At 44.4% G+C, this 15584-nt stretch overlaps 1 protein-coding gene across 1 annotated transcript in view; it reads right to left on the bottom strand.

The window, feature by feature from the left end:
- The window catches only part of CDK4 (cyclin dependent kinase 4), an 82954-nt gene that overhangs the window by 54460 nt on the left and 12910 nt on the right, over window positions 1–15584 (bottom strand). Inside the window, exon 2 of the mRNA XM_073613733.1 lies at window positions 12170–12423. Within this exon, the coding sequence (XP_073469834.1) occupies window positions 12170–12387 (218 nt within the window). The 5' untranslated portion in view covers window positions 12388–12423. The remainder of the gene's footprint in view (window positions 1–12169; window positions 12424–15584) is intronic.

The raw sequence follows: 15584 nt of genomic DNA, 5'->3' as shown, positions 1-15584 counted from the left end.
ATGTTGCCCCTGGGACCCAGTGGCACATGCAGTAATCCAATAATGTCATACATTGAGTCTGCATCTATTTTCTACTCTGTTGCTGTCCAAGTCTTGGCTGGAGGAATTTCCACCCATTCTTAGGGACCATAACAGAGCAGTAAGTAAGCCAGCTCTCCTGTGCCCAGGGAATGACAGGTGTGCCATACATCCAGGCTGTCAAAACCCAATGCTAGGCTTGAGAGATGCAGCGGCTGTACAGATCTCACCACCTTTGGCCATGAACCCTTCCACACAAACTACGAGTGACTGTACAGCACAGGGTGCTGACTGTTGGCAATAAATATTTGACAAAGACTCTACTTCTTACCCCTCATTGGTGTAGGTGCAGTTGTTTGAATCATTTTTCCACTTCACCTAAACAAATACAGTCTAAACAGATCTGCTCCTATTGTGGAAGAGCAGCTTTCAGGTCTATGATCCTGCTTGATTTGGGTATACCATAGTGGGAGCAGGCACAGGGTTTTAGGAGGTCAGTCAGTCACTGGATGTGTTCTCCCCAGGAAAGTATGGCATTAGCAGATTACTTGTCCTTTGAGCAATAATCTTAGGCCAGATAAATACCGTATGCGAGAGGAACACGTCAATCCTGAGTGACAGCAGTGGTCTCTCCAATCATGTAGTTGAAAGCTCACCATAAGAAAGCATACAGGTGACCAGTAAGGCCAGTTCTCAGCTTCCGATACCATTGGATTGCGGCCCAAAGTATATGACTGGGAAAATGAGCAAATAAAAATGGAATTATCAGAACTGAGCAAATTCCATTATGACTGCTATTCTATGACAGGAAATCCTGGTGTCACATCCCAGCCAGGTACAACCTGAAAGTCATGTAAAAAACGTATAATGAAAAACATGCGATATGCAGGTGCAAGAACATTTTGGCAAATGGTAAAAATAAAACAAAAAAGGGAAAAAACGCTAACTAAAAGTAACTTGCAATTCTGTATGAGCACAGCTGAGAACAAATATGACAAGTATTCCTGAGCGGGACATATCCTTTTTCTACAGGCAGGTTGCCATGCAGCTGTGAGAAGGCCTGGCCTTGAAAATCTATGGCAAAAGCACAGCAGCAGTTATTGCCCTTCATTCACAAAAAGCGCAACCAGGACTGGGGTCAGGGTAGGTCATACAGCCATATTGGTGCTATTACATGGCCATGGCACTACTGTATATTGTAAGTCTGCTGGGTCGGGGAGTAAGGCAAGTAATGCACCTTATCCCTCCACCCCTAAACTAAATTAGCATTTAACCCTTGCAGCGCAGGAGCCCCAAGACAAGGGTAGATTTGGTTCAACGGCCAGCCTTAAGTGAAGTTTATCTTATCTGGGCAATACACATACACAATCGCATCCCATGGCTTCCAATACCACCTCTACGCTGACGACACCCAAATCTATTTCTCTACCCCTCAGCTCATTCCCTCTGTCTCCTCGCGTATCACTAAATTTACTAGTCACACCACTTCCTCAAACTCAATCTATCTAAAAGCGAACTTATAATAAAATTTTTCCTCCAACATATGCCCCTTCCCTGGACTCTGAACCTTCCTTCAAGCACCACTTCTAATCACTGTCCAAATTCTCCCACCTCAACCTCCGCAACATCTCCAAAATACGCCCCTTTCTAACCAACGACACAACAAAGCTCTTAATTCACTTGCTGGTCATCTCTCGCCTCCACTACTGCAACTCGCTCCGTCTCTGCTACCCCTCTCTGCCAATCCCTCTACTGGCTTCTGGTCGGCCAAAGAATTAAATTCAAAATACTAACAACTACGTACAAAGCCATCCACAATTTAGCCCCCAGCTACATCACTAGCCTAGTCTCTAAATACCAACCTACTCGTTCTCTTCATTCCTCTCAAGACCTTCTGCTCTCTAGCTCCCTCATCACCTCCTCCCATGCTCTCCTCCAGGACTTTGCCAAAGCCATCAGCAGCTACCGTATACAGTTGTGGGCATCCTTTCTCTTACTAAGGCTGTCTGGCTTTGTGTAACATTCTACAAACACCTTCCTCTTTAAAACCCAACACTGGTGGGTGTTGCCCCACAGGTGTATCCCATGCTTCCAAAATTGAAAGAACACAGAATAAATTAACCCCATACAAGTTCACAATCAATTTCCTACCTAATACTACAGAGGGACGGGGGGGGGGGGGGTGGACAGGGGGACAGTGGGGTGGACAGAGGGGACAGTGGGGTGGACAGGGGGACAGTGGGGTGGACATATAGTTGCCACATCATCCCTTTAATCCAGGACACAAATTAATTACACAGTTTCTGTGGCTGATTAAGGTGGTAATTAAACTCACTTGGTGCCTATCTGCATTAAATCAGCCTCAGAACCTGTGTAATTAATATGTGTCCTGGATTAAAGGGATGATGTGGCAACCCTAAGGTGGACAGGGGGACAGAGGGGTGGACAGAGGGATGGACAGAGGGGGGGGGGGGGGGGGGGGGGGGGACAGTGGGATGGACAGAGAGGGGGGACGGACGGACAGTGGGATGGACAGGGGGGGGGGGAGACAGTGGGATGGACAGGGGGGGGGGGGACAGTGGGATGGACAGGGGGGGGGGGGGGGGGGGGGACACAGTGGGATGGACAGAGAGGGGGGGGACGGACAGTGGGATGGACAGAGAGGGGGGGGGGGGGGACGACAGTGGGATGGACAGTGGGATGGACAGGGGGGGGGGGGGGACGACAGTGGGATGGACAGGGGGGGGGGACAGTGGGATGGACAGGGGGGGGGGGGGGGGGACAGTGGGATGGACAGGGGGGGGGGGGGACAGTGGGATGGACAGGGGGGGGGGGGGACAGTGGGATGGACGGGGGGGGGGACAGTGGGATGGACAGGGGGGGGGGGGACGACAGTGGGATGGACAGGGGGGGGGGGGGGGGACAGTGGGGTGGACAGGGGTCCTCACTTGTTAGCAGGCTGTTGCCTGAAGCCTCCGCTCTCGATGTCACCCTCCGTGCCTCCTGTCTGCGTGAGGAAGACGTGAATCTGTGCTGTGAATCGCGCGGGACTGTGCTGGAAACTACACTTCCCAGCATGCAGCGCGACACACGGAGCCCTCCATTACTGGGGTGGGGGAGGCGGCTTGAGCGGAGCGGATACGCTCCCTCCTGAAGCAGAGTGGACCTGCCCAAGCCGAGCCGAGCCGAGCTGGCCCCGGCCCGAGCCTGGCCTATCAGGAATCCGGCCCTGGGTGGGGTGGGCCGGATAAATGACCTCGGCGGGCCGCATGTGGCCCGCGGGCCGTAGTTTGAGGACCCCTGTATTAGGCGATGATGAAAAATTACTGTGTACATTTATTGATACATACTTTGGATATGAAGAGTTAGTAACTTTATTCCCTTTTAGTCTTTTGGCTTTTATAAGCACTCTTTTTTCTATATATGACCCTATTTGATATATTGTCACATTTTGATAAACAATTAATTTGATTCACCCACCTGTGTTGGGTTTTAAAGAGGAAGGCGTTTGTAGAATGTTACACAAAGCCAGACAGCCTGAGGAAGAGCAGGGATGCTGGCAACTGTATACGGTAGCTGCTGCTGATTTATATGATTTGAAGATACAGTAAAGTAATTGCAATTGGAGAACGTGTCCCTTTGTCGTCTTTTAAACAGATATTGGTGGAAGACAGGGAGTCCACCTTGACACTGTTCCAGCTGAAACCAGGATAAAGAAAAGGCAATAACCCACCCGAAGTTTGATATATAGATTTTTTTTTTTTTTTTTAATTACACACAATCCTCCTGGCAAACTACCACATGCACCATATTTACCAAAGCAGTCATTGCTTGTTCTATAGTCACATCGACCATCAATGTCATGATGTGAGATATAGAGAGAGAGAGAGAGAGAGAGAGAGAGAGAGATATCTATAGCTCTATCTAGATATAGGTATAGATATATATAACAAAACAACCACACAAACCCCACAACATTCAGCTGCTATAACAATAAAAAAAAAAAAAAACTAGCCGGAAAAATGTGTTTCACTCAGTTGTGGTTTTTATTTTTTTTAAATCTATGCTTACACATCTCTTCACATCTATTAATAATCAGGTTCATTTATGCCACTGGCAATGATACACCGAGAGGGAGAATGGTTGAACGGGCATGCTGTAGAAGACACTGCAGTCTATGAGGAGAATACAAATATAATTCATCAGTAAGGATCACATTCAAAGTTCATCTCCCCTTCAGTGCAATTTTAATGCCATGTAGGCCAGTAAAATGATCCTATGTATTCAATGAGGTTTTCGTTAATTCTTGACATTAGACAGACTCCAATTGTCAGATAAAAATGTAAACATTAAAATTGGGCCTTCATCCTGTCACAACCTCCAAGATGGTATTGTCACAACTACTCTAATGAAAACTACATTTTTGCCAAGTCCTTATTAGGCCTCACACACAAGATGTTTTTTAATTTTATTTTTTAACTCTCCTAGAAGCCAGCAAAGAGTCTATTGCTTTTACAAGCATTTAGACGCGTTTACAGGCATCAAGCGCTTGGATGTTAATTCATTTCGTTGGCCAGAATAATTTATTCTGGCCATTAAAATTAACCAAACGCTCAAGCACTAAAAGCATCTAGCGTTAACAAGCGTTTAGGCGAGTTAAGACATTTAGACACATGAGAGCAGTCTTAACTGTTCCGACTTTAGAAAACGTCCCTGCACTACTTTGGTTCTACTTCAGCCCATTGAATATCACTGAAGTTGGATCAAAGTAGGATCCTTGTCCTAACTATCCGACATGGTGATTACTGCAGCAGTAAAAATAAATTTATGTCACACTGGGATTGTTTTGTTTGGTCAAAGGACAAGTGGTACTATCTCAAAGTTGGAGCAAAATCTTATCTTGTTCATTCAAGTAGGATGGAAGTAGGACAGAAGTAGGACCAATGTTGCAGGGCAAAGTAGGATGACAGTCCTACAACAGTCGTGTCGTACCAATGTGAACCCCGGCCTTAACCTGGATCTCCTCTGTTCTAATGAAAAGGAGTATGATGCTTGTAGCTGAGAGTTTGTCTTTGTCTAGACAGGGGAACTGTGGGGCCATCTAGACGCTCATAAACCGCAAAAACAAACAAAAAAAAAAACCCCCACACACAAAACCAACCCACACGTGGATAATAAATAAAAATTAAGAAAAATAAAAAAGCCCAATCATACCAGCAACCCCCCCCCCCCCCCCCCCAAAAACCCATACCAGACCCTTACCTGAGCATGCAGCGCAGCATGCCAGAAAAGAGAAAGGGGTGGGGGGGTACAAGCAAGCGCCCCCTGCAGAGCTATACCAGGCCTGACGTGACCTTGAGTTTATAGCAGATAGTGGAAGCTGGAAGCAGCGTTGTAGGTCCATATGGCATACAGACCTGGCAGTGAAAGGGTTAAAAGGATCATGCACACAGGTGAAATCTCAAGTATAGCCTAAAAATTAAGCATATTTTGGGGCTCAGGTGGCTCCTGATGTGCCATACAGCCATCATAGATATAAAAAGTTGCAGGCGGCTGTACACAGCTAACTTGCACAATGCAACAGTGCATTGCTGTTTACTGCTGCATGCAACCATTCATGTCTAATGGTGGCTGTATGCTCTTGGGCACCAAAACACACTAGTTTGAAGAATATGCCTATGTGCATTAGCGTGAATATTAAAGTGGTTGTAAACCCTCTCTCCTGACTTTTAACTATAGGCAAGTCTAGACTAAGGCTTACCTATAGGTAGTGGAAATATCTCCTAAAACGTGCACCATTTAGCCCCCGGAAGGAAGAGGGGTGAAGATGGATGCAGGCTGCACAGAGGACAGCAATGGATTTGTTTGCAGGCAAGCTTCGCATATTGGGCTAGTATGCAATGTATACTAGCCCATTCTGCTTTTAAATTTGCAGGCTTTGCAGGGAGCAAAAGAGGAAGTAAAACCCATCAGGGTTTATTTCCTCTTTAATGCCCAAGGTTAGCCCTAATGTGCAATGTAAAATTGATGGTGTTATAACAAACCATGCTGTAAAAAGTAGCAAGTATGAAATTTTCCTAACCTTCAAACACAAAAAGCCACTATTGTGCAGAAAATATTTTCGAGCACACATGAATTACAAGAATATTCTAAAGCCAGCTTCCAAGGCTTTTGTGTACTGCACAGTCAAGTGACAGTTAATCGTCAGACTGCAAAAGACATGAATCTCTGGCATTCAGAACCACAATAGTGAATGTGGGAAAATACAGAAACATACTTTTGGTCAGCCAGTTCTAGCTGTGCAGCTCTGCTGTGACCCTCTTATATTTTATGACCCATTAGAAGTCTTCATGGAAACTCTTGTTCGCTCATATGAAGAATTGCCCTTTACACAGCTGCATGAGTCAGTATGCAAACTTCTGCGGCTCATCGGTGACCGTTCTGCAGAGTCAGGAGCACTCCACCAGCGGAGACCACAAGCCCATACAAGTGTGTAAATGTCATCTGCTTTGCATTAACAGCACACGCATATATTTGTGCAAGGAGAACGCACCAAAATTCTGTAAATAAAAATGACTAATATGCGATGTCTCAAGCTTTGTTAACTTTTAGGTTCAAGTGTAACTACATACTTGAGTGACTTGCATTTTACCTTTTACATGAAATTAAAATAACTATTGCTAAACACATCGAAAACTTGGTGATAATTTTATACAGAAAAAGGACCACGTTATATATTGCAATTTTATGAAATTGTATATTATTGCAGTTTACCAGTCCTTACACATCTAAGAACATCTGGGTGCATTCGATTTTGTTCAGACTTTTTAGATTTATTTTTGCCTGGTGATCCTGCAAGTAACATTGTGCTAGGTTGGCAACCTTCACTCACTGTACCTATGGCGGAGCAGCATAGTCACTTTCGCATTCCTGCTTGCAATTTTGGTTGAGTGATTTGCACACCGCATAGGGCTAGCCTATTCACTAGAATGAGTGGCCTTTTACATGTTTGTTGTGCAAAAAGAAGCTCCTGTTCTTTTTGAAGAGACCAGCTTCACGTGATCGTTAAAGGCGCAGTTTGCCACGATGCAGAATCGCATCGGGTTTAGGGTGCCATTAAAAGGACAGTGGCACCCAAAACGCACATTGCACATAAGATTTGGAATCTGGGGCAAAACTGCGGCGATTCTGCACCAAATTGCAAATTGTGAATGGAGCTCAAGACAGGACTACAGAACACTCTGCTCATCTTCATTACATGTAGGAGGCATTTTGAGGCTCACATAAGATAGTCAGGAAGGCGGATAATGGTTTTGATGCACAGAAGTGAGAAGCACACAGAAATTCTAGTAAGATCAACAGGTATTTTCAGAAAATGTACTTGGCCTAATAAAAAAAGATGACCAGGGCAGCCACCACATCCATCATAAGCTGCTATTATATTTTTGGTCTGTTTAAATATAAAATTAAAAAAAAAAAAAAAAAAAAAAAAAAAAGGTGTAAAATATATAAGAACATTTAACACATTTTGCAACAAAATTACCAGCTTTTCAAAAAGTCAATTTACTGCAGTGCTGTGAAGGAATATAAGCCTTGGTTCACATTGGAGCAAGTTAGAAATTGTGCGAGTTCAGCTGATGCAATGCAGTCCGACTTTAGGAGCGATTTGACAGACATCCGTGCTGGTTCCTGCACAGCTGTCTATACAAAATTGCCCCCCCCCCCCCCCCCCCCCCAGTCGCCAAAATTAAAAATTAGTACAGGAACTACTTTTGGGAATTGGCGGCGCCGCACTGATTCGGACGGTGCCATTGCCGGCAATAGCCGCCAATTTGACATGTCAAATCACTTCAATGGGAACCTGGGCTTAACAGTAGATCACATGCAAAAAAGCTGGATGACATCCACTTTTCCTCTTGCCCAGCAGAAAAAGTCTAATTTGTACCAGTCAGGAGCAGCCAGCAAGTATGTAGGCAGTTCTACACTCTGCAAAGGCAGTGTCACCCCTGTATTATATTATTGTAAATATAAAACATCAATTTAAAAGTCTTAGGTGACATTCACATCTTTGTGCTGCATTTTGGTGTACCAAGTCCATTCATTTAAATTATCATCATTATTATACAGGATTTATATAGCGCCAACAGCTTGTAAAGTGCTTTACAATATAAATGAACTGCCAAAGTACCACATGCATTTAAATAGGCAGCCAAAGCATTACCTATTGGGCAAATAACAGTTATGCAACTTTTCCAAAGCTGCATGCCACAGTGTGCATGCCATGCGATGGGGTGTGGCAGTCTGGGTGTATAGTAGTAGTACATTGTGGTGCCAACCAAAAAAACATTAATCACACTAAGGGATGTGCATTGGGTTTAAATGGGCCCTCAAAGTAGACCTGAATTCAAAATTTGGATATTGTAGAGGGAAGATCAAGAAATGCCAACTGTGCCTAAGCAGTCCCCTTAAACCGGTGGTAAAATCTAGAATAAAAAATAAAAGTTTCCCCCTGCAAGGTGATATAATGTGCTAGAATGCACCGCAAACTAGCACATTATGATAGACTTGCCTTAAAACGAAGCCCTCCAGGGGCATGTTGTCACCGCTGCAGAGGCTTCCATCTTCACCTGGTCTTCCTATATGGTTCGTGGACTCCAGCGGCACACAGCTCTGAAGGAACATAGCACAGGAATGCCATTCCTTCAGAGCGCATACGCCAGTGAGGTCACCGACTGCTGCTCGTTAGAACATCTCCTAAACGGTGCATATTTAGCTCTGCATGGAAAACATCAGATGGCGATATACGAGTCATAGGTTTCAAATTTTGAGGAACTTATCAAAGCTGTTAATAAGGTTCCAAGTTAATTGATGACAAAAATAACATCAATATGGATTTCAACTACAGAGAAATCGGCAAAATGCTTTGTCCATGCTTTGCCGATTGTTAGCTTAGAGACCAACAGGACAAATTGGACTAGTTTAAACAGATTTTTAGTGCTTTTCAGAGGTTTCAAACGTAGAAGCGACCTCCAGGGGTCTTTAGAGCTTTGGACTCAGATTAATGTACGCAGCACTCTAGTCCAAAAACAGCCAAGCATTGGGCAGATCCACCATGTGTGAGGAACATCCACAGCAGTGGTTTGGCATTTGCTAAAACATAAACCAGTGTGTCCAGGCAATATGTAGGCTAGTCTGGAAGAAACTAGATATCATCTGGTCATAACCTCATATGCCAATTCAAGGGTGGTGACAATGATGGTGCAGAAAGAGTGGATGGCCAGGTGTCTTGCCAGTCTATCAGATTTGTGTGCTTTTACATCCTCTTTCCATTTTGTTACATAGGTGTGAGCAGTGGGGGAATACACTACAGATATTAGTTTGAAGGCAAGTGGAGTAAAATGGCAAAGGTGTTCAAAGATAGTCAATGCAGCAGGGAGATTTTGGTCTTGTATGAGAGGTAATCCAGGGTCTGCTTTGGGTTTATCTAAAAAGTTCAGGAGGGGGGGGGGGGGGGGGTAAATCTCTCCCCGATGATAGACTATGGAGGATAGAGTCCCCAAGGGAGAGAAGGCTGTACTGAGGCCTTGTGCAGTCTACAAATGGAAGGCTGAAGGCGACTCAAGCCCATGTGGGAAAGGGTGGTTACCCATTAGAGGTAGGTGGGCAGAAAGTAGGTTACTAGAATATTTAACACCATCTCAGACTTCTGAAGTATGTTTCATCAAAGAACACATTATAGATGGTCATATATGGGGAGGTGTTCATGGTAAAAATTTGAGGTTTACAGGGGCACAGGAAGTTGCTTCCAAGTCTGATTTGAGCAGTTTGGTAATATTTCATAAAATTTGGGACACCCAGATCTTCTTGATGTCTTAAAACCATTATGCTTTCTCTACAAAGTATTTTTTTTTTTCCCCCATATACTATGCTTGGGTTTAAAAACGCATTCATAAAAAAGGCATGCAGCATAATCCCTCAATGTATGGTAGTTATCAGCAACCTGTTTAAATATACAATTACATTAAATCACACGTGATGCAAAATGTGCACTCAGTTTGTGCAATGATCTATTCACTTAATAAGAGAAATGGTTGTGTTTGCAGAGTAGCCTGGAACACCTTAGTAAGCAGAACACAAGTTAGAGCCTTGCAACGTGATCTAGGCCAATTACCTCTGTCATATTTCACCTGTATTGTTGGAGAGGCAATCACTTCTGTCAAAGCCAGGTCGGCAAGTTTTACCAGATTTAAAAAAAAAAAAAAAAACAAAAAAAAAAACCCCACACACACAATCATCACCATACACTTACAGTACAATGTCGCTTCCTGCCCCCTTAAAAAAAAAAAAAAAAAAAAAAAAAAAGAGAAGTAGAACTCCACCCAAAATAAAAACAGATATATTTGGATTCTTATTATCACTTTTGACTTCCAGTCCTACAACACATTGCAGGCTTAATTACTAAAGCAGGCACTGGCCCAGATTCAAACCAAGTACAGGCAATGCTTATTGCACCCAAGTTGATTGATCAACTTCAATACAACCAGCCTGTCTGATTTTTCATGCGATTATTGCCAGCGGCTATAGCCACTAGCAATAATCACCGTGTTCTCCTGGCCCAACCCTATAGAGAAGGAGGGGGTAAATAGACACCCTCCCCACCATAGGATGGCATAACAAAAGCATCTCCTCCCCATAAAACTGCTATTACCACTAATAGAAGAGATAGACTAAATCCAAAGAGAATATGCGTGCTTTTTTTTCCATACACTTTATTTTTTTGCAGTGACTTCTATTACTTTCTGGAGGTGTTCTGGAGCAAAAGCTGCACTCACTCCCCACTAAGGACTTGTCCAGCCGTTATATGTGCCGACACACACAGGCAGCACAGAGGCTTGAACTGAAGATGGACCAGTGTTTTTTTAACCGAACAATGCAACTATGAAAAGGACCTGTAATTTTGCTCTCCCCAGGTCTTAGTAAATCAACCCCTGTGAATCGACTCTTGTTTAGATTGGATTTGGAACAAGTTTTAATTATGAAGGATTCTATGGTGTGCTGCCAGCACGTTTCTTGTGCTGCAGAAATAACTTGGGAGTTCAGCTACAACACAGTAAGGCCTCATTCACATGGGCATACCTAAGTGTACCCCCTTGCCAGGGCCATGTTTGCCCACGTGCAGGCAGTCCAATTCATGTCGATTGGGACACAGCCACTGCTCCCAATTAGATATCTGTGTGGGTGGGTATCCCCAAGCGCAGACCATGCCGAGTTTGGGGACACGCACCAACACCCGCGCAGACCCTGAATTGGAAGCAGCAGCTGTGTCTGTGCAGCCATTGCATCACCACTTACATGAACAGGACTGCCTGCAAGCAGATGCATAGAACACCTGTGCATCCCTATGCAGGCAAACACAGCCCTTGCACAATTGTATGCTTAAGTACACCCCTGTGAACAAGGCCTTAAAAAGGTGAAGTTTAAGGGTTCCATTTGGGATACAGCACCATACATACATGTAATGGGGTGTATCCTGTTGGCTTCATCCCTGTTGTGCCTCCTCCATAGCCACGAGATACTGCCCCAAGCGGCTGTTTTCCACAGCTGAGAGTTAATTGCAGCCACCGCTACTGAGAAAAGTTGTTCTGCCGCCCCCTCCCCCCCCCCCTTCATCCCTCCCCACCATTCACAAGAACTCGTATAACTACACTCCCACAATGCATCACGTTTTGTGAATGGGCTGTAGAGATCCTGTCATTCAATGGCTCCAACACCCATTCACAGACAGCAATGCATTGCGAGAGTGTAGTAATACAAGCTCTGTGACGGAGAGGGCAGAAAGGGACAGGTGAGCAGAGCAACCTTTTTCTGGAACTGGGAACGCTAACGGAAACCTCTTGCCATTGAAGTTGAGATAAGATGATTCAAAAGGTTAGCAAACACACAAAGCTGATAAATCAGTCTCCTATGAAGCAGACCTTAGATTACAATCTAGATGTCATGCTGTATTTTTTACTTAAGAAGCTCAATCATTACAGCAAAGGTGAAATGCCACAGGAAACGCACACCCTTGTGCAAACAGTGTTGCTCATTAGACAGACGCAGAAGACACAGTCTACCCTCCATAGAAAACGGATCTACTGCATTTACTCACTTTACAATGTTTGGATGGTCAAAGTGCTCAAGGCGTTTCAGCAGCGCTACCTCTCTGACAGTAGAGAGGGGAAGTCCATTCTCGTTTGTCTGCACTCGCACATTTTTGAGGGCCACAAATTTTCCACTTTGCAGATCTCTTGCCTTGTACACCGTGCCGTAAGCGCCAACCCCAATTTCAGCTACAGGTTCATACTGTCCTCGTATCTCCTTAGCCATATTCTTCGCCACCCGACTGATTCTGCCGTTTTCTCCCTGTAAATAGAGGGTGAATTGCAATTATCCTCCACTAGAATCAGGCTAAAAAACAAAGACAATTAACATCTTGAAGCATCCCCAATCAATCATCCAAGGAAGTATATTTGGAACATGATTTATGGAATGAGACTATAAAATAGGCTTTTCAGGAAACAGATAATAATACAGGGAGCAATAGTAAATGACAGCAAGAAAAGAATGTTGCAGTCACAGGAGTGAGAAATAAATATGAATTGCTGTTATGGGATGCTGCACCTAAAGCTGAAGTAGTTTAAGAAAGATTTTTAGCTCTACAGCGATTGGGGCCATAACTTACTGAAGGAGAATAAAGGATGTCCACCGTTGTGCAAACAGCTGGATCCTGGAAAATCTTTGCTGCAGAGATGCCGGTCCACTTCCTGGTTCTGAACGTCAGGTGTGCATGGGCTTAATAGCTTTGGGCTCCAGGCTAAATTTAATAGAATAAAGTTCCTGATGAGGACCTGCCCTCTCCTCCATTGGGAAACGTACTTTCATTGCCTGTAACGCCATCTGTAAATGGGGAATGAGTTTGGAGAGTCACAGGATTCTCTCCCTATTCACAGATCATGTAGTAAAAAGCAAGGAAAGAAGGTTTCTCAATGGAGGAGGGTGCATGGGGTGGGTTTCCATCAGGAACATTTTCACAGCAGCTCAGCCCAAAGCCTGAAGCTATTAACCGTCTGTATATTGGATGTTCAGAGCCAGGAAGAGGACCGCCATCCCTGCAGTGAAGATTTCTCCAGGATCCAACTGCCTGCACAAGGTGGGAGGTAATAAGACTAAAGCTGTTGTGCTTAAAATATTTTAATTTAAACTTCAGCGTAAAAACGTGCCAACTAAATAAGCCTGAAAGTATTTAACACCCATGCTCATCACCCTTTATAAAAGTGTACCGTTAAGTCCACCCTACATGGAAATTCACTTAGGAACACTTGGTAAATTTAGAGGTTGGAAAACGGAAGCGATTGCATTTTGCAACAAGATACCTAGGCTCCATCATTGGGGCATAAGCTTAACCTTTGATGCCTGCTATGGGCAACAGTGCCATTTTGCATAGCTCCAATTTTCAAGGAATAGCATTGGTGGGAAACCAGCATGTTGAATGCCGATGCTCTCCTATCAGCTGCTCTAGTACCAAGACATCAGATGCTCTGCATCCAACCATGGAAACTATCAACTGCTATAGCCAAATACCCACCCAAACAATATAGGACTATAAGAAAAGTAATTAATGACATACAGCATAAGCCTCAAAGCGGATGTAAACAAAATATACACGTATGCTTAAAGGAGTTCACAAGTCTAGGTTCACATCTATGGGGTGCGTTTGATGCATTTTTCAATGCATTTTTTAAACCAGCGTTTATGCGTTTTTGCATGCAGTTCAAGCATTTTACATTTTTTTCCCCCCCTCTTTAAAACGCACTGCCAAAACATACTGTATATAGCTGGTTGCTAAGGAGGGGGCCGGGAAACCGGCCGCTGCATCCTTAACCGATGACTCAAAGCTGGATGTAAAAAAAAAAAAAAAAAAAAAAAAAAAAAAAGAAATTCCTGGCAAAAAAAATGTGTGAAAAAAAAAAGGGGGGGCGTGAGGTCCCGCCAAAATCCATACCAGATCTTATCCGAGCATGCCGCCCGACAGATCAGGAAAGGGAGGGGACAAGCAAGCGCCCCTCCTCCTGAACCATACAAGGCCGCATGCCCTTAACATGGGGGGGGGGGGGGGGGTGGGAGTGGGCTCTGTGCCCCAACCCCAAAGCACCTTTACCTTCATGTTAATGAGGACAAAGGCCACTTCACGACAACCGTAGCCGGTGGTTGTCTGGGTCTGTAGGCTTATCGGAATCTGGAAGCCCCCCCCTTTAAGAAGGGGACCCCTAGATCCCGACCCCCCCATGTGAATGGGTAACGGATACATTGTATCCCTACCCATTCACCAAAAGAGCAGTGAAATGTAATAAAAACACAAGAGCCGGTTTTTGACAAATTCCTTTATTAATAGCTGTCTTCACCTTCCCGCAAAAAGAACCCCAAAAAAAAATAAATAAATAAACCAACAACCCCACGCCATTTTTTATTTGTGGAGTGGAGGTCCCCTCGGAATCCATACTAGACCCGAAGGGCGGGGGGGGCAATTGTTATTGTTTTTTACATTCAGCTTTTAGCTGACAGCTGATGACTCATCGGTTAAGGATGTGGCGGCCAGCTTCCCGGCCCCCTGCTTAGCAACCAGCTATATACAGTGGTAAAATAAGAACCATAAAACATATTAAAAATGCACCACTTGCGTTTCTGGTGCAGCTCAATTGAAGACTATTAGCCGTAAATAGCGGGAAAAAAGTCCCCGACCCTTTCCAAAAAACTCACCGGCCGCAAAGCACATAGAGTACCATAGGAAACAATGTTAAATGGACTGCAGTGCATTTTTGCAAACTGCAAAACGCACTTAAAAAAAAAAAAACGCATAGGTGTGAACATAGGGCAAGTCCACCTTTTCTAAAAAGGTACTGTTGCAGCAGCCCACCCCATCACCCCATTGTCCTCTCCCTGCATTGTTCATGCAGATTTCTGTGAATGGGAAACCTACAAGTACCGACAGCCTTTGAGGTCGAAGACTTGCAATTCTCAGTGAACTACCAGGGTGCAGTTAAACGCTCTAGGTCAGTGTTTCTTAACTGCAGTCCTCAAGGCGCCCCAACAGGTCATGTTTTTTAGGCTATTATTTTACACAGGAGATAAGATCAATTTTACTGCTTTAGTAATTACCACATGACCTGTTGGGGCACCTTGAGGACTGGAGTTGAGAAATACTGCTCTAGGCAATTCATTGATGCTTCCTTTCAGTTTTAACTGCCTTTCCTTACAAGGTATGAGCAGACAGATACACTGACAGTCTGCAGGAGCCTGAGATTGCACCCGCGTTCTGCTGATGGATTATGGTATTTACACAGATTTTTTTTTTTTTTTTTATCAGCACTACACAGCATAGGTAGGGAGACGAGGGAAGGGGAAGCAGTGGTTTCTAACATTTATATGTAGCATTTACTTCCACTTCAAGTTTGGGGGGGGGGGGGGGGGGGGGGGGAGAAATACAAAGGCAAGCAAATGTCTAAAACCTGGTACACACTAGAAGT

Source organism: Aquarana catesbeiana, linkage group LG02, assembly GCF_042186555.1.
Source record: "Aquarana catesbeiana isolate 2022-GZ linkage group LG02, ASM4218655v1, whole genome shotgun sequence".
In the NCBI taxonomy this organism is placed as follows: domain Eukaryota; kingdom Metazoa; phylum Chordata; class Amphibia; order Anura; family Ranidae; genus Aquarana; species Aquarana catesbeiana.
The sequence above is the reverse complement of the archived record's forward strand: the minus strand, read 5'-3'. Positions and strand labels throughout refer to the sequence as shown.